General features: G+C 39.3%; 1 protein-coding gene across 1 annotated transcript in view; it reads right to left on the bottom strand.

Moving 5' to 3' along the window:
• LOC111584545 (rho GTPase-activating protein 26-like) overlaps positions 1-20,851 on the bottom strand; it is a 91,335-nt gene that overhangs the window by 14,456 nt on the left and 56,028 nt on the right. Inside the window, exons 11-20 of the mRNA XM_023293706.3 lie at positions 19,212-19,290; positions 18,171-18,207; positions 17,926-17,991; positions 16,471-16,545; positions 16,279-16,363; positions 15,262-15,320; positions 9,296-9,401; positions 6,791-6,950; positions 4,775-4,919; positions 4,325-4,505 (exon numbers count right to left, since the gene is read on the bottom strand). Coding sequence (XP_023149474.2) covers positions 4,325-4,505; positions 4,775-4,919; positions 6,791-6,950; positions 9,296-9,401; positions 15,262-15,320; positions 16,279-16,363; positions 16,471-16,545; positions 17,926-17,991; positions 18,171-18,207; positions 19,212-19,290 — 993 coding nt within the window. The remainder of the gene's footprint in view (positions 1-4,324; positions 4,506-4,774; positions 4,920-6,790; positions 6,951-9,295; positions 9,402-15,261; positions 15,321-16,278; positions 16,364-16,470; positions 16,546-17,925; positions 17,992-18,170; positions 18,208-19,211; positions 19,291-20,851) is intronic.

Raw genomic sequence — 20,851 nt, 5'->3', positions numbered from 1 at the left:
CACATAATTTCATACACCATTACGAACCCTATCGTGGCCACATGGATTGTTCACCACAGTCATTATGCCTCTTTGATGCCACCCATATTGCAAAGATGATCTGAAGACAGTTTTTTTTCTGTCTCCAGTGTGCATCCTGTGCTCTTTCAGGGTCTCTCTGTTATCCTCTCTGCTTCTGTCATTATATCGATGAAATTTCTTTTCTATATTTCCATTAAATTCTGATGTGAACCCAGGCCCAAACTAAATAAGAATTAAATATTACTACTATTAATCAACTAAACACTAATAAACAGTTGCTTAATACACATTTACATTTACACCTGGCATTTAAAGGGTGTCCTTTTTCCACAGTAAAGTGCAGACTTTGCACAATTCACACAGCTCCTTTTGAAGCGGCCATAACTTTTCAACTTGTGACATTTTTGGTACATTTAGAGGATGAAGCTGCTTGTCAAGCGGTGTGAACATTACCATATTTTTTTAGATTTACGGCAGCCATACAGCAGAGAACAGCAGCTCAATCCAGCTTGCAGGACTTACTCAGATTATTTTACGCAAGTGGCACACACATGACATTGTGCACTGTTCCTGTGCTGTTTAAGCAGTTGTGGAATAACTATCTTTGGGTATACAGTGCAGTAATTGAAGACAAAAAGTTCACATTTCTTCTTGGTTTCGGGGTAATTTGTGTTTCCAAATGGTGCAGATCTAAATCCTGCATTAATAATAAATAACAATAAATTTATCTATAAAGCGCTTTCAGTCAAAGAGCTGTACATAAAGATAAAAACAAGAAAAACATCAGAAATCCACTAACATATACAAACATACTGAAACAATAAAAAGGACATCAGTAAAACAAATAATTTGACTCATATGTAAATGTAAACAATTGGGTCTTCAGCTTTGTTGTAAATACATCAATGGGAGATGCCTGCCTGATTTCAACAGATAGACTGTTCCACAATGTCGGTGCATGGAAAGAAAAGGCCCAACCGTCTTTCTACGGACCTTTGGGACACTCAGAAGTCCAGTCCTCTGGGAATGCAAAACATGAGTGGGGACATACAGGTTCACCACATTCGAGAGGTACGATGGGGCACTTTCATTTACAGTTTTATATGTTAGCAGCACCTTAACCCTTTGATGAACAACATGGGTCAAAAGTGACCCAAATTCAATGAAAAATGGGTATCTCCTGACCCACGCTGCGCATCAAGGGGTTAAAGTCTGCTCTAACCTGAACAGGTAGCCAGTGCAGAGAGGCCAGCACTGGAGTGATATGCTCATATCTACTCACTCTGGTCAGAACACAAGTTGCTGTGTTCTGGACTATCTGCAGAGCACGAAGGGTCTTCTTTCGCAAATCTGATGAAAGGACATCTCAGTAATCAAAATGTGACAAAACAAAAGCATGAGTTAGGACCTCAGGATTCTGCAACGACAGAATCGGTGTAATCTTCGCAATGTTTCTGAGGTGAAAAAAAGGCCACTCTGGTCACCTTTTTCACACAGAATTGGAACGAAAGAGTTTGATCAAAGAGCACACCAAAATTCTTGACTCTGACTCTACAGTGAATAACACAGTCACCCAAAGACAGAGCAAAATCATCAAACAGAGGATTAAGTCTTACAGGTCCAAGAAGCATCATTTCTGTGCAGAGTTCAGAACCAGAAATTTGTTGATAACCAGCAGAGAGACAGGCCTGATATTTATTAGTGTCAGGTCCACTTTGAATGACCAACGGCATGTATAACTGTAGATCATCTGCATAACATTGAAAAGAGATCTCAAAAGAAGGCAAAATTCAACCCAAGGGTGTCAGATAGAGAGAAAACAACAGTGGGCCCAGTACAGACCCCTGCAGTACCCCATGCCTAACAGCACAGGACTCAGAGAACACGTTTTTAAAGAAAACACTTTGAGATCTCTGACAGATAAGACCTCAACCACTGGAGCACCTGGAGCGATTCAGTTGCTCTCCTTTTTCAACTGATTTTTGCAATTTGGGATGATCAACCAAAGACAAGTTCCCCTAACAGGACAGTAACATATAGAGGAAGTCAAATTAAAACAACTTTCGTCCACTTTACATTATTCACATGCTAAAAAGGAAGTTAGGAAATCTGTGATTATTATTTAACAATATTCCACAAAACATCTGCAATATTGTATTAATTAAGGCTTAATTTCTAGCATTAAAGTAGATATAGAGTGAAGGCACCTAAAGGCATGTTGAAAAGATATGTAGCGAATTACTTGAACCAATTTCTACAAGCGTGGTAAATGTTCAAACATATCGCTTTGATTTATAAGAGAGATTATCCATCTGATGTCATCATAAGTGGCCAAACAGCTTTCAGATGAGAATCCCATTTGTAAACAGATGTGTGGTTCAAAAGATAGACGTTAATATCAGTGACAAAGGAATAAGAGGGGAGTTAATAAATAATGGCTTGAAGTTGCAACTATCAAGGACTGACAGATTGGAAAAAAAAGTGGATACAGCAAGTAAGAGTGAGTGAAAATAGCAGTAGGACGACAGGAGGAGAAAAGCAAGTCACTGTGACGTGCAGTAGTCTCTGTGACATGCTGCACTTGAAGGTTCTGTCACTTTCGTGTCAGTAAATGACGATTATTGTCATATAGTGTTTTTTCCTCTCAGTCTAACAAGCTGTATGTCAACACTAAAGTGGCTCGAAGTCAACATCATGAAAACTGATGATCCCACGGAGATAAACAGAAGATAAAGGCAGTATTTGTGCTTGCGGTACATTAGCGTGTCAGCCCACATGCTCAGCCTTGTGTCACTGTGAATTCCATAAGCAGGTGTGCATGTGTGTTTACAACTACTAATAACCTCAGGATGGGCGTGTTCAGTGTTTCTATGAAGATATATACTTCTCACTGGGAGACAGGCCTGCTCAGACTTGTAAAAATATTTTTGTCTCAGTTGGTCATTGGTTTCAGTTGTGTAAAGCGGTGGTCAGACAGCCTGAAAAGTGGGCACGCTGTGGAAGTAAAATCCAAGATACACAGTACTGAGCAGTAGTTTTCACTCAGTGTATAGATTGCAATCATCCATTAATTTCACACAAAATGCATTAAACTGAGAAAATATTAAATCTAATAAATTTCAGAGTGACAACACTTTGTCTTTAGAACAGCACCGGCTCTCCTGCCGTAGTCTGTGTATGGATTTAAGCTTCCTAAGTGGCTCTGTGGAGTTCATACCAAGTGCTGCAGGACTCCTTCTTCTTCTTGTGTTGTCAGTCATACATATTTATGACTCTTTTGAGCTGTTGTCATGCAGCATTTAGGACCAATCAGACACCTCCCTGACTGTATTGCATGATGGGTAAACATCTAAGCCTCTAAACAGCCTGCAGTTTTGCACAGCACAGTACATGCAGGCTACTATATATGTTTTTCATTTCAGATTTACTTCACTCATTTATGTAAATATACACTTCTTTGTTTAAGCATGTGAATGGGATTTTGTGTTTACATTCTTCTTTTTTTTTCTTCATTCAACAAACTGGCCTTTTACTTCTCTAAATTCTTGGTTGCCAAAAACACATGTGCCGACGTGTGTTTATGTGCTCACTTATACTTGTGATCGTGAATCTCTGTGCAGAAAAACAATTTGCTTATGCATTCTTGAGTCTATGTGTGCACGTTGGAGGTTAATATTTGTACACATGTTCATAGTCATCTCCATATAGTACACATACACATGTCCTTTAACCATTACTTATGAACTGTAAAACCAATGATCTCATGTATTCTTATCTATACTCTCATACTCTGTGTCTCTTCTTCATCTTGTGTTTGTATCCGTATCTGCCTTAATGTGGTGTGTGCAAGTCATTTTGATCTGTGTAATATACAGTAAGATAGGGCCATCATATTTTGTGTCATTTTGAGAATATAGTGGTTTTTAAAATTTTTTTTTTTTTTTTAGAAGATGCTCATCAGATTTTCTGTTCACAGACACCTTGGAAGTTTTTGTGTTTCCAGCAACAAAAAGAATCAGCTATAAAATTGCAAGGGGAAAAAAAAAATTTAAACGTGAAATTAATTAAAGAATAAATGGCTTAATAGCACCGAATCTGCACAGTATACAGTATTTTTAGAATTTGACATTCACTGAGGATCTTATATTACAGACTTATTTTTCTAGTTTTTGACCCAATTTTAATTATTCAAATTCAAACGGACTTATTATTGTGTCTGTTGACTTGCTGTAAATAATTAATCCCATCTATGAGAAACTACATATGTTAACATGGTGATAATCCCACTGGAGATAATACTCACAGAGAGCTGGGCCGGATCTGCCGGCTGTCCTGCTCTCCATCGTTGCTGGTCAGACTGTGTCTCGGGGTTCGACTTTGGCTGCTGCTGCCACTGCTGCTGCTGCTGCTGCTGTTACAGTTGGCAGAGGAGGAAACGGGCTGTTGCAAGTCCGCCGTGTTGACAACGCTGTTTCTCTTCTCACCTATAACGACAAAAAAGATTTACTTATATCTACAACTCTCTTCGCATATAGCTCTGTGGTGTTTTCAACCACAAAAATGTCATTTTCCTGTTGAAACTGTCGACCTACTGACCACTGTGAACTCTTATTTACGCATCAAAAAACATTGTGGCTCTAGAGACTTGCATTGGATATGCATGAGACCTCACTGAGAATAAAAACCGAATAAGATCTGCAACTCCCAATAAAGAGTGATATTTGTATGGGGAAAACTATGTCTTTCAGCTCACCTTTCTGGGAATGTGTCGGTGTGTGGAAGAGAGTGAGAGGCCTCTCGCTACAGGACGGGGCTTTGCTCTCAGCGCTTCTCCTCCTGGACAGGTTCAGCTGCATGTTGGCTGAACCGCCTGCAGAATTTGACACGTCCCTGAATATCTGTAGAAACAATAAATTCAAAAAATTCAAATGGTGGAGATAGTTACAAACAAGCCAGCGTGTGTGCAGCATGTTCTTGCTAATGTAGATGATCTTATCGCATTTATGGTCGAGTCAGCGATCACGATGCTGTGGTCGACTGGGATCCGACTCAGTAAAAGTATTTTTAAAAAGCGAAAGTCAGACAACCAGCGGTCCAATGACTCATTTTATGCCTAGGTAATAAGATAGATGGTCTAATTTGTGAGCAGATGCAGTATATTCAATATTAATTCCTGGATTAATGCAACTTAACTACAACCATTAGTTACAAAGCATAATAATAAAGCTGGTAGCGTGTAAAACGCCTTTTAAATGGGAGTGATTATGCAGAAGCTTAACAACAGAAGACACTGTGGGTTCTGGTCTACGATTTGTGGTTCCAATCATGACATTACTGAAATTTATGTTTACTCCTTTAAGTATAGTTAAGCTAGATGCACGCAATTGTGATAAAAATATTCACACACTATGTTTTTCAGTTTCCCCCGGAACTAATGCTGCTATGCTTGTATTCGTCTGCTATTTCAGTCTATATATTCTGCTTGTCAAACAGCCCCACACCCATCGCTCGGGTCAAGAAGAAAAAGGAGCTGAAAAACGTCTTTTAACACACTGGACTAGCTGTTTTGGCTACAGAAAAGCAGAATAAAATGTCACAAAATATACAAATGTTTCAATACACAAGCATGTCACTGAGTTCAAATGATTCATTTCTGTACCGTTTATGTCCTGCCAAACTGTGATGACATCTCTGTCACAATATTTACACTCCTGTTGTTTTGTTTTTACACACTGGTTTGCATAAGAGACAGCTGCTGTACGGGAGGTCTAAAGACTGATGTGTGTTTCCTGTATGTGCATGTTGTGTATCATCCTTTCAACACACACCTCTACTGTGTGGAAATCTATGCATGCACACAAATGTTTGTTTCACTCACAGACTGAAGTCACTGTGTTCACAACGGTATAGGGTCTGAAACGGTCCAGGTGTTGCCATGGTAATGACTATAAGCAGCTTGGCCTGCCAATAAGCTGCTTGTATCTAAAGTGGCTTTGAAGTGTTTAGAAAGTATATACAGTTGTTGTTGTGTGTGTGTGTGTGTGTGTGTTGAACAGGTGCCCATTCAGATATAAAAGCTTAGGTGCAATAACTGCTGTTTTAATGCAAATTACACAACTGTTAATCCCCATTGAAAAAAGGCAAGTACAGGGGGTCCTCAGCTTATGTCGGAGTTTCATTCCTAAGGATCAAGAAAAGTCGATTTTCGTCGTAAGTCGGAACTCCGGCAAAAATGTAAACAAAGCCGTTACGTGCATCATGATATCAATCAGTTCCTCGGAAAAGTTTTGAATACTAATGACTTTCATGCATGTATGAGTCATTTAACAAGAACGTAACAGAATATTGTAACAGACTGATGTTGACGTTTCATGTTTATTGCTCAGTTCGAGATTTACCTAATATCAGTGAACGTGCCATGTTTAGTTAGCTCACCTCTGATAGGCTGAGAGTCAGCAGTAGTGTGTGTGTGTGTGTGTCAAGCGAAAGAGAGATGGATCGGCAGCTAATTCTGGAGCTAAGTTACAGGGTTTTTGGAGTTATTTTGGCCCACAGTAGCCTGTGTGAAGGTTCAATTAAAGACCAGAGAACGAGACAAAGTCTCACTCATTCATCACAGAGGGTCGCCAACTACTTCCACGTAAGCAGTTCCGACATAACGACGAAACACCGTAGGTCGAGGACGTCGTAAACCGACGACCCTCTGTAAATCATTTAATCCTCGACCACATCACTAAACTCTGTGCGATTCATCTGCACCATCTCTTACTCGTTCATGATGCTCAATGAGGATCTCCACTACGATGTTCTGAAACTTGATGTCCATGATGGCTGCCACCGTCTCCTCCTGAGGGCGGAGCAGAGTCGGCCCAAACACCACGCCCAGATTGGCGATGGTCATCAGGTTTTGCTGGTGGTGACTGGCCACACTGTTGAGGGGAGCAGACAGAGAGAAAGTAGTTCATTCCAAATTAAAAACATGTAATTTGACAAGATTCAAAGTTGCAGTTGTAGTCAATAGTTTTACATTCATCTGTAGTAACTTACAGTCAAACAGAATCACCCAACTGTGCAGAATTTTTTTTTGAAAAAGTCAATATAGAAACAGAAGTATAATAAAATAGTCTCTTTTTTTAATTTTCCATTTTTTCTGGTGAAGTCAACAGTTTAGACTTTGGGGTTCTGCAGTTCCTTTTGACTGTTATATCTAATGCATATCTCTGAGACCTAAAAGTCCTCTTAGAACGTGTACATGTAGCTTAGCCGAACCTTTGGCCTCTGACATTTAAAGACCACATCACCTAAAAAAAAAGCATGATTGTGTCTTTCAGCTTTACCGTTTTAAATTACTACTCTCATCAACCTATTATCTGCAGCTGCAAGGAATTATTTTCAGTAATAAAAGAAGCACTAATCATCCCACCATATACTACCTATCCTGTACCACAAAGCTAGCAACTGAATGGCAAACAAAGCACATAATATGACAACTAAACAGCAAGGATATATTTAGAGAAGGTGGTCAAGACAAACAGAGCTGACGGAATAGTGAATTAAAGTGATTTAAACATTTAAAATGACACTACTGTGTATCAATAATAATCCAAAGACCTCGGCAGAAAGGCTGAAAGACCAAAGTGAACAAGGAGCATCAGCTGTCTGAACAACAGGTCAAAACAGGTCAGCACATTGAGAGGGAGGACCTGCAGTCGGTGGACAGTCAGATAAAGATCAAGAGAGCAGAGACTGGTTATTCATCTCTGTTCATGTACAAAAGGACAAACAGAATATCTTGCTGAAGGCGACAATAAATTACTTTGACTTTCACTCTCTTCGCACCGAACCCATTATAATCCTCGCTGCTTAAACTATTATTTATTGTTGTTTTGCCTTATTGTAGCACAGTTTATATCCCACTGCAACTGTTTTTCTTTTTCTCATCTGTATTCATTGCATGATTTATATTCCGTTGAATGAATACCTTGACAGCGGTGCAATAAATCTTCAGATCTCATCTGAACTGAAACAGACAGAGAGCCGAGGTGTGCTGTGATCCCGCCATTCTGCCTATAAGCTAGCGATGACGGCCGTCGGCAGGTGTAATCCACTAAGCCCAGGTAAATACGCACAATAACTCAAACTGCTTGCACATGCGCTCGCCTACATGCAATCAAACTTTATTTATAGAGCACTTTTCATACAGTTAAAAAATGCAATGCAAAGTACTTTACAACATATAAAAACATTAAAAACAAGAAAACACATCCCGCCCTCCATATATACATATATGTACACAACTGCAGAAGCACACACACATGCACGCCCACACACACACACACTCCCACCACTGACTGTAGGGAGACATGGGGTATAAATATGGCCGATGTCCCATTTGTCACAGATTGTATCACGCTGCTGCTGTTGAAGAAAAGCCTGTTAAAGCCACAGGGCTTAAAATCTGGTTTACAATGAAAACACAGTGCAAGTCGGCTGCTTTAGAAGGTATAATTATATATAAGCCTATGGTGCCATGCCCTGCTTTCTTGTGGTTATGTAACCTGCAGACAGACAACGTGGTTTATTCACAAAGTTTCTCCCGTATACATTATGCAGTATTGCTGTCTATGTACAGTATAAAAACATTCCCGTAAAACTGTGAGATGCCCAGGGATGGAAAATTTTAATAAAATAAGAGAACTGTCAGGGTATGGCCTACATAGAGAGTCTAACAATAGTTGAAGCTAATAATCAGCAATGCTCACACTATCTGTCCTGCAGAAAAGTCCTTGGGCAAAATGCTGCTTTCCAATCAGCTCAAAAGATGACAAGAATCTGATTATCTTCCATTAAGGTGTGATATAGTGATAAATGCATTTATTGTAGCTACATATTACATTCATTTTTCAATATCAGCTACAAAAAAAGCTAGATGTATGCAAAACACTGACCATCCTACCAAATTCAGCCCAGTTTTAAAATAGACACTGAGACATCTTTTGACCCCATAATCACTGCGACCATTCCTGCACCACCTGGCATTTATAGACAGACCTGCATCAGACCGTTAACTCATCAGTCAGGAAACAGATTTAGCCCCGGCGGCCGCTGAGTGGGTTTCTATTTTCAGTACACTCTGTATTAATGCATGTGGTCAAGAGATTACAATGAACGCTAATCCTTCTGCAGGACGGTTGACAACAGCAATCAAGCAAGCGCACAGCAAAATAAAAACTGTGTGCAGTTGAACATCTCTGTGCGTGTTGCGTCCACCTACTTGGCCAGATGTTTCATGAGCAGCTCCAGCATCTGTCTGTTCTTCTCAGGTAGCCGGTGCACTAGAGCATGGATCTCAGTCACTCTGGCCTCGGGGTTGTCCATCTCTGGAAAAAGACAGATATGAAGACATGCAGTGAGACTGTTGAAGAAACAGACTTCAGGTTTTCACATCTTGTCATTTATTTATTGTTGCATACTGTACATGAACGCAGCAGCCAAAAATAAATAAATAATTTACCTTATTAATTAATTAATAAATGGAATGTCTACAAATAGAATGCAAGGATGCTTCGGGGCTTTGTTTCTTCTTCTTCTTCTTGTTAGAGAAATATTTCTATTTCTGTACGTGTTCAACAAGCACGCATTTGGAAGACACAAAAATCACAAAAACAAGACACAAAATCACTAAAATGAGACACAAAATCATTAAAATGAGACACAAAATCATTAAAATGAGACACAAAATCACTAAAACGAGACAAAATCACTAAAACGAGACAAAATCACTAGAATGAGACAAAATCACTAAAATGAGACACAAAATCACTAAAACGAGACACAAAAATCACAAAAACAAGACACAAAATTATAAAAGTGAGACACAATCAAAAAGATGAGACACAATCACAAAAACGAGACACAAAAATCACGAAAACAAGACATAAAATCATTATTTGTTCAGAGATGCAAGTAAACGCAAGAATCGGCACAGAAATGAAATAAGTCGCAAACAGGGACTCAAGTAAACAACTTTGTGCTTCTTAACCACAAAATAAATATCACTCAGATTCAGTAGAACTGTTATACATCACTCAAGACATAAAGGCTTGTGATATTCTAGACTTCTTTCTTCTAAATTAAATGATTTTTTGGAGTTTGGAGTGCAATATAGCTTCTTTTCCTTGTAAAAGAGCTCAACTGTTGTCCAAAAACAACTAATAATACATCAGTGAGCCACAGTGTTACATTAACCAACATGTTTCTGCATCTATGCTATATTTGAATTCAGTCTCACATACAAAACACAACTGAAATCCTTTCCCAAAAAGCAAAATAAATTCTGTTTGAGTCACTTCAGTTAAAAACCTTATTGTCTAGATGTTAGGAAATTATTCTAAAAAAAAACAAACAAAAAAACATCACACTATTTATGTGAAACGATTGGACTAAGGGAGTTGGGGCTGAGGGTCACAAACAGTTTACAGAAGTCAGAAAATATCCAGGGAAAGACCAACGCATCCTTTGCTTCTACTTGTTGACAACAACGAAAACACAGATTAAGGCTTGCTTTACACTTATGCATCTGTGATTACCATTATAAAGAAATATCTGACACTTGAAGCCAAAGAGCATTTATTCCCACAAGACAAAGAGACGCAGAGAGATGCTGTGAAGAGCTCTGCATCCCGGTAGACAGGCGGGGCAGACAGACCTGTTGTTGATGAATGCCTATAATAAGTCACGGCTCCAGTGCCAGTCAATAAAGAGATGGCAGCAGACTCACACTAGATCAACCCTCGGGCTGCGGCTGTCAGCGCCGCACAATAAACCCACAACTGGCAGAGCGTCTCACACACCAGGTATTTTCCAACAGGGAGGATGAGCTCCAACACAAACATACCAAAATGCTCATACATACAGTTAAAACAGATAAAACACTCACAGATATGCACAACACTGAAAACAAAAACATGCAACAGGTCACTGAAACACTTGGACACATACGTATGTCCACTACGCCCACATATATCTTTCCACTAACATCCTTCTTCATACACATATTATGCACAAGCAGGCAATCTTCCCTTCCTTCAAACCCTGGACACATATACAGAGCACTTTGTAAGCATATGCATTAGGTTTTCATAGAATTTTACATCACTGAAGATGCCATTCTGCAAATTAGTGTCAGGAATGGAAGTTTTTGACTAGCTGCAGGTTTGCAAACACATATATAATTGCAGTCAGCCGCACATTCTGGCAAAAAAAAAAAACCTGTTGGTTTACTTCATTGTTTGACTTGATTTACAACTTTCCCCTCGGAGGGATTCACCGTGAAATAAAGAAGAACATTAGTGGCAGTTCACACCAAACTCGCATATACATACTGCAAAAACACACTAACCAACTGCTGTGATGTGTCAAAAAACAAAACGCACATGCACACACCGCAGTGTGAGTGACTATATAACAATGTGGTCAGGAACTATGGTGCTGAGTAATTACAACAGGCAAAAGTCAATCATCTTCACAGTTATTCGTCACTAAACAGACGTCAATCTTTCAAAAAAAAGTTCTTTCACCTTCAGTTTCAGCCCCTCAGACAAAGAATATGACATATTCATGTTGTTGTTGTTCATCGTGCTGTATGTGTACAAATACAGTTACATACAAATATGTACACAGCCACCCACACTTGCAACATCCCATTAAAATTCTTGCAAACACATGAATTTAGCTCATTGTGACCACACAGGGTTGAAAAAATAGGACACTTTTCTGGCATTCAAAATGATTACACAAGACTATATTACAAACAGCTGAGGGTAATGTAGCTCATTAAGTCACCTTAGATAGTTAAAAAATAATAGAAACAGCTCAAATAACAGCTTGGATGTAATGATTACTGTACACTGATGTTAAACATTCTGATGAAAAAGCAGCAAACCATTCACACTGATGATTTCACCTTTAGCTTGGGGTATTCCACATAATCATAACATAAGGATCATCCCTATTCTATTCTTTAGGCTGATGACATGTTGTTAACACTATCTTACCCAAGACAATGCTTATGAATCACTCTGACCAACTCTCACAAGAATAATTAGTCTATAAGAACTGAGTAAAATACCATCTTCCTGACAGTGCCTGGTTCTTTAAAAAAAAAAAACTAAGAAAACCCCTGTCTGAGTCTCCCTTCATCGAACTTTCATCTGTCTGTGCATTTGTTAAGTAAAAGAGGATTTGATTATGTATGTGCAGTCTTTTATTATAAGTAGGGAAGCAAACAGGCAAATCCACATAAAGTAGATGATGCAGCTTCAAGTGTTGCCTGCCGATTGTTTGTTGATCCTTAAAGTCCAGTACCAGCATCAGTCCTGTCTTCTTCTAATTCATTATAAATATTTCCTACGCAGTACAGTATGTGCACTATATCCTGAACCTCATCTGTGCATGCTGCTGGGGTTTGTGGGCTGTATGTGTAAATAGGGAACCTTTATTCTATGGTAATTACTAGCTTGGTAAGGCTACCAAACACTACCTCAGCAGAGTCAATGAATGCTGTACTGGGGCTGGGAGATGTAACTGAAATAAAATGCTTCTTTTCAGTCGTTAACTTGATAATAAGTAGAAACCCGGAGGTGCATAGAGGGCAGCTAGGGCAACTGTGATGAATTTAAAGTTCTGAGTGGCTGGTTCAAGACTAGGTGCCATCAGTCACTCTGCCTGCACCCCATAACTGTGTGCCTATATGGGATAGGGGAGCTCTGCAAAGGTAATAAGGGCCATGAAAAGCCCAGGCAGCCACAGGTTAGCACACCATGATATACCTGCATGGCTTAAGATTTGTTCATGCAACAGAGATTTCTATCTTCAATCCATGCTTTTATAGCAGCTTGAATCTGACATATTTAAGTGAAACTATCAAAAATTCTAGCAAACTATTTTGTCAGTGCGATCAAAGAAGTGTCAATAGGCCGTACATATCATTATTGTTTTATTGCCCAGGCCTCTACTCTCTGGTATTTACTGACAGCAAGCTTTGCATGCAGGGGTCTACGTCATTCATTTCAATAGCAGCAATCTAAAGTTTACAGGTCAACTGTTAGTAAAGCATAATCAAACAAGAAAAGCACTCAGAGAACGCAACACTCCGCCGAGGCCGTTCATTCTTCAATTTGAGCATTCAGGAATCACAGCAACATAGAATTTGGCCATTTAATATAGATCTACCCACAAACTAACAGAAAAAAGCATGCTGATGGAATTCTAGCTTTTCTTACAAGTGCAGTTGGGAGAAAGTGGATGGATTAAAATAAATCAAAGAGGAAATATGCGAAAAAATACCAATGCAAGAAAAAACCTATTGAATGGAGGCAGAGCAATTACTGCATGTGTTTGCAGTTGCCAGCACATGCCTAATGCAGGTATTACAAATCCAGGTGGCAGCCATATCCACCCACTCCTCCGCCTCCTCGTCTTTCTTTCCCCCACACCAACCCTTTTCCCACCAGATTTCCTCCTCTTTTTCTACCCTTGCCTCTGATTTCAGTGCAAACCACATATTCAGAACTGGATCAGTGCAAGTAGAGACAAAACTTAAGAAGAAGGAGGAGGAAGAACTTATGAACTTGGTGATGGGAGGAGCTGGAGAAGACGTGTGAAAGAGAGGAGGAAACAGGGTGGAGCTGAAAGAAGGAGTTCAACTGAGGACGCTGTCCTCAGACACACTTCCGAAAAAATTCAGCCATGAAAAAAAAAGCTCACACTCACACCCACAGACCCGCATCCTTGCACATGTGTAGATACACACAGACTGATCACATCGCAATGCAGACGCCCGTATCAACAGAAACTGATGGAAAGTTTGACACAAGGGAAGACATAGCACAAATCTGTAAATTCCTACGGTTTGCAAACACATGTTATATTTTATGATTATTACAAAACCATGATCACATGTATTATAGCATCGGTGGCAGACTTGAGTACAGCACTTCGAACACACATGTTCGACATTCTTTTGCTGTCTTTCCAGTTGGCCTCGCCATGGAGCCATGTAACACTATCTGAGACACTCGATCATTTCCTGCTGTTTTCTCACACGTCAGCTCAGTTTTCAAAGGATTAGCTACCAACAAACAAAGACAGCAGGTCGCCTGACACAACCTTTCAGTCTAGACCGGACTGGCTTTCGACTAAACTGCACCTGATTTTGGTGGAATAATTTTCAGTTTTTAAAAAAGCAATGGCATAATGGAAATATAGCATGCAGATCATTTAAAGCCTGATTCAACCAGCAGAACCAAACTAAACTAGATCAAACAACGCCTAGAAGCTCTAACTATCAGACATCACTGATGGCTTTAAATGCAAAGTCTCAGTTTCATGGTTTAAAACCAAGTAGTGTTTGTAGTTTGTTTTGTAGCCAACAGACACAGGAAGAACACAACACATTGAAATGATGGCCCTGACTGTTGGAGAGTGTAGCCAATCTGTCTTCAAGACAGCAGAGCGTTTTTGGAAAATGAAACTATTTATCCTGACTCAATAAGCAGTACCCCTCAGGTGCTGTTGCAAAAGAAGAAACATTTTGCAGCTGCTGACTGACCCAGAAAACTACAAGCTTTTACTGGTTTATCCCTTTTTGATCACCTCCCTGGGCTTTTCCCCCTTCAAGTGGAATCTGAATCTCATAAATATTGTATTAAAAAAACCCCACACACAGCAGGTCAGTAACATCCTGTGTGCCAAACACAATGTAAAGCAGCACACTGAGGGGGCTCAGCTAACCACAGCAAGTAGACAGGTAGAGGTGTCCTGGCAGCACAGTGGGTGTCCAGGTAGCTCAGCAGGTGAACTTTCCATTTGCAAGTAGCAATTGATTTAACAGCAAGTCATGAGCAGCTCATTCACATGTATTTACTAAAGAAATGGGATTCATCACACATTAACTGCAAGAGGAAAGAAAATCGGTCAAATAAATTCATCTTTAATCTGTTTGTATGTTTGAATGAAGTAACTTAAGAGGATTTCAGCTTAAATCGACAGACTAAAGGACTGTCTTTGCAAATAATTTGTGCACTACATGTACACTACACGAACCTTTTATTTAAGCATGATTTTTTTTTAATCCGGAGTTATCTTGAATAGTTTTTTTTTTATGTTATTAACCATTGTAGGAACAACCTGGATGCATGTTTGAGAGGCAAATGCCATAGATAACAGGAAAATACTCACTTGCAGCTTTGATGAAGCTCCTCTGGTACTGGTATGTCATAAGAGGTGCAGGCAGCATCCTGGAAAAGCAGGAGAAGTGGAGAATATCAGCTTGGAAATATGGAAACAAAGTACTGGCTGCTTTGGAAAATCAATAAATCTAAATAGGTCTGTATGAACGCTCATCTATGTATGTTATCCTTCTCATCTTTTTTTTTTTTCTCCACTATACCAGCTTCCCACAGCTGGACATGAGCTTTTCACTACTGCCTGATGAGAGTAATGGCCCCTGCTGGTTCTCAATGAGGCCTGACCTGAGGTCTTGATGCTGTAAATGCGTGTACGTGTGGCGGACAGCAGGTGTTTTCGGAAATCTGTCCATTTATGTGCCAATGAAGTGCATGTGTGTGTAAGTGCATGAATGCGTACATACACTCAGATATAGTAGATTGAGCACAGCATGACCACTACTCCTCCTGACATTTGTCCGTCCATTTATCTGCCTTTTCCTGGCCTCTCACAATCCACTTCCTTCTCTCATTGCCAATTACGTAAAAGCTCTAGTGGAAGTCATTTAACCATCAACTGCTACACAGTGGCCAGAGGGGAACTGGGATGTATTTGTACTGGAAACATACAACTACAGTGCAACTGTGTGTGTATATGGAGCAAAACACTGCTAATAAACATCATCTGCTTAAAAAAAAAACCCTGATATGGATAATTAAAAGTTTACCAGATGAATGAAACACACATATTGTATGAAAAAACATGAGATTAACCATTTATTAAGCTGGATCCAGGCCACAGATGGCAGAGATATGCATTTATTCAAGTTCTGTGAGAGAAAGGTGATGTAATTTCAGAATAAAATGAACAATTCAAAGACATGAAAAGAGAAATTAATCCATTTACCACTGGTCTTTGAGGTTAAAACACACCCGTAATCATTGAATATGGAAGCCAGTTTTATGAGAAATAAGTAGAACAGTGTGGAAATTAATTTGTAAGGGTATTATGTAAATCTGTCACACAAACCTGAGATAGTGCTTGATAGCACTAGTTATTGTCTTAATCTCCCACTCTGAGTTTTCCAGCTCCACATCGGCACACGTCTTAGGGTCTGATGAACGAATGAATATGGGGAGAAATTAATTGCAACACAGGTCTTCTGTTTGGACTAAAATTATTTGTATAAACATGCTTTTCTGCATGTGTTTCAGTGTTTACCCATAGCCAGGCTCAGTAGTTTTTGTACTCTGGAGTTGACACCAACGATTCTGTACAAGCCCTGTTCATCAATACCTAAAAAAGAAGAGAATTATTGCCATCATCCCATTGAAATTTGAAAGCAACTAAAGGATGATACTTATCTCAACAACCAAACGAGTGTATGAAGGCCATTGCTCCAGTATCGTCCTCAACATATGATTTAGAATCATCTATTCATATTTGTACCATTTTAAATATTGATGCATTTTCATACATGTCCCACATGAAAAGAATCATCATGGCGGCTCAGAAACAGGCCTTCTTCATCCACCATCTAAATGTAAATGCATCTGCTGAGCAACCAAAAGGCAGAGCATGCGGTAATGGATGCTCTTAGTGCAGCCCATGAAAGGAGGCACTGATACTGCCGACATGTGGACCTTTACTGTGACATTTTAGAAGAATAACTGTAGAGAGGGACGTCTAGATAAATCAGAGGATGACATACTCAGGAGGTGGCACGTTTAAATCCTGCTCATGACCTTTTTTTCCAGAATGCTGTACACCGACAGATTGTATGGTACACAGTATTAAAGTTAGTGTACACAATGACATGGTATAATCCTACAATGAACACAAACACACATTACATGTACTGTATCTATTTATTCATTCTCCGCTCTACCAGGATTCCACTTTTCCTTTGCTGGTTAGTATTCGCTGTTTGACATGAGTAAATACACTGTACATGCCTGATGATTTCTTTTATTCACTGACATCATGAAAGGCATAAAAATGTGTAATAATTTGCCAATATATCCATGCCAATACAGTGTACTTCTCTTATTACTAGCATTACTAAATTAGTTGTATTTTACATTTGTCTAAATATTATACTTGTGTGCCAAAATCAGACTTCTGCAGGACTTTATATCTTTGGATTTTTAGCTTTCACAGCATTTATGCATTCATTTCTTAAGTTTTGTGAGCATTTTAACTGAAAATAATCATAAAATGACCTCATCATGTAACTTCAAGACCAGCAATCCAAACCCAAAATTATCAGTTTACTATCACAAAAACAAAGAATCATTTCAGTCTTGCAACAGTCCCCAAAAACACTAATTATCTGTTCATGATTGACTGAATATGACTGAATTGTTTCAAAACAAAGATGCAAATAGGTCCTCTGTGTCGCTGCCAGTTCATACGTAGATGCTTATGTGCTCAGAACTCTGCTTATATTTAACATAAGTAAATACGACGAGATAAATATAGTTTTTAAAAAAAGCATAAAAAAAGAAATGTAAAAGCAAAGCACTGTAACTCCAGTGACATTAGTAGAATCATATCGTCTATGACTCAGCATACAGATCAGAACTGAATCTAAATCAAGAGTGCAGCATATCGCGGCAAAGAAGCACAAAATTCACAGAGCCAGAAAAAATAAAGTAATACAAGTTAGCATTGTACCTCGAGTGTCCACTGCATAGATGAATTTTTTCATCACGTTGAACCCGATCACATCCAGGTGGGCCACTGACGGACAGAATTAACAACAAATTTTAGAGATCCTTAGTTAAAAAGTTCCCATTTTTGATTAAAAAATAATTTACATACAGTAAATGCCACATTCGTGCGATTTAATCTAACCCCTTCAACACTGAAAGACAACGATGCTCAATATATAATCCTGAATTGCAATTAAAGCCACTTACTGCCTTCAGCCTGGTTATCTTTGTTGAGATTGTACACCTGCAAACATATAAAGAACAACACCCACTCGTTTAGCTGGAAATTTATTTACAGTGAAGCCTAATGAGGGCATTTAGTAGTCAACAGTGCATGAGAAGCACCTGTTATATGCTGCTGTGCTGTTTGTTCTACTGGGTTTTGGATGTTAATGTAGTTTACTGTAGATAAGTGAAAAGCTGAACACTTTAACTAACATTCATCATGATACACATGCAAATGTCACATTTATTGTTAGTTTTAAACCTTATATCCAAGCCAAATTTAAAAAAAAAAAAAAAATACCAACATGACTTTAGAATTTCAAAGTTTTCCACACAAACAACCAGAATGATAATAAAAAAGCAGCGTCCTTTGTCTGAAAGTTGACATGCTATAGCTGAGGTCGGTCGTGAGTTTGAACTATCAAGTGACTTGGCAGCCACAGAACAAAGTCTTAACAATAAATGGCATGAAACGTGAACATTTCGGGTTTTACAATAGTTCCCCTGAGCTCAGCAACTGCTTGTTCAAGCCTGAGGTGACTTTATGGATGTGGATTACTTTTGCATACTTGAATACTGTATAGACAGGAGGGAGGTGTTGGGACACGACGGTGCCTGAAATGGAGAACGGGACTCAGCACTACTGCACCTCCAGCCTTGGGGGCAAAAAAAAACAGCCGTACATTAAGAAGGCGTAAACCAAAGTGTTGGGGAGGGAGGTGTCAGTCAACTTTTCCATTAGGAGCATAAACACCAAAATAATCTCTCTCAGTATTATTTGCCAACGCCTCACAGAAGTCTTATTATTTGAGCACTGCTTTGTGTCAGCAGGTGCCAAATCGTGATTGTGTGTGTGGAGGCGTGTGTCGAGAGAAGAAGTTGAGAGATGCTGCAAAAACCTGTTTTAAGGTGGAGCTCTTGTTTGGTTAACAGACATGTCGCCCCTCCCTTTCCATGTCTGTCTCTCTTTCTCCCCGTTTGTCCCTGTCACATAAGAACAAACCGGTAACCATGGTAACCTACCGGTTCTCTCCCATCCATGGCCTCCATCCACAACCTTCGGTCTTCTTCTGACATAGCCTGCATGGTGATCACTCCCGGCCTTCGTACACAAACACACAAACACACACACACACACACACACACACAAAAACAAAAGGCACATTATCAAAAATCAAGGTGAGTGTGAAATGCTTGGATGCCCACGCATGAACAAAACCCACAAAAATAACACACAAATACATCAGGCGACCACATATGTCTATAAAATAAAATAAAATAAAGCTGCAACAATATTATATTTTTTTTAAAATGAAAGTTTTTAACTCATTAAAATTATTTATACAAATGATTGAAAATGTTTCTTTTACAAGTCTTGTGCTTCCTGAGATGAACACATCTGTGCAGAAGGATCTTTGCATGCAAATCTCATGCTTTTTTTTTAAAGAAAGTACACAAGATCATTCATTCGCAGGTGCCAGAGGTATGACTGCAGTACTGCTGTCCAATAAATCAGACGATCAGCAGCTATGATCAGATTTTTTACCATAAAAGGATCAAAAAAGGATGATGAATAGCATCTGAAAATTCACCAACTAACAAGAATTAATTAGATTTAACAGTTAAGATAAATCATCTTGATAGAGGAAACAGTGTGTGCAGACGCAGCACGGACACACACACACACACACACACACACACACACACACACACACACACACACATTAGCCGTCCCAATTTTCTCCAGGTTTCTTATCGGTCCTATTCCGTCACCCTGTCACTAGCAGCACATTCACCTTCAGCTGTCACTCCCACAGCACTACAACCACCTCCACACACACCAATCTGCACGTTGTCTTTCGATCGTGACTCACTGGCCAGCACACAGTCACACCCAGACGTGCACATCCACATTCTGAGGCTCCTACCGCAACAAAAATGAGTTCAGCTTGACAAGGTTCTGTGGCTTCACTGAGGCTGACAGCTGCCGTTCTACAGCCGCTGTCTTGAAGCTGACTCCGTTAATTTCAGGTTACCTGTTTGACAGCTGCTGAGTTGTTAATTAAAAGTGACCTTGTCCGGATCATTAATGAAGTACTTAATATGATATGAAAAGGCAATACCTGCCTGGTAATTAGATTATATATAGTGTAAGTGACATTCCACCAGGTGAAATGTAAACAATATGCCTGTACATAATTACAATGAAAGGATGTAGGAGTTTTCTGCTTTGTTGTCTGATGAGGGACAAATTATTCTAAATACAGCAACAAGTAATGTCGGACTCTTTCTGTTTCCACAGTAAAGAAGCGACGCAACTAGAAGAGAAAAGGTCTATCTGAATGAAATGCCAGTCACGAGAAATAATGAAATCTGTGTTTTTCTAACAAAAAACAGCAGCGGGTTTAGCTTTTTATTGAAAAATTGTCACAGCCTCCTCATATTACTCTGAGTTGAGTGGTAAACTAATAACGAAAATGCACCGACAGTGTCAGAAACTCAAAGAGTCTTAGTGCAATTTAAATTGTGGAGCTGTTGACAGACTTTTATCTGATCCTCTGATGCCAGTTGTAAAAACAACTCAATGAAATACATTTACTTCTGTCTGTATAACAACACAAATGTACGTGTGCACATGCTATTAGAGGAAATATACAGCACAG

The sequence above is a fragment of the Amphiprion ocellaris genome, chromosome 14 (assembly GCF_022539595.1).
Source record: "Amphiprion ocellaris isolate individual 3 ecotype Okinawa chromosome 14, ASM2253959v1, whole genome shotgun sequence".
Classification (NCBI taxonomy): Eukaryota; Metazoa; Chordata; class Actinopteri; family Pomacentridae; genus Amphiprion; species Amphiprion ocellaris.
Note: the sequence above shows the minus strand (reverse complement) of the source record. Positions and strands in the feature narration are given on the sequence as shown.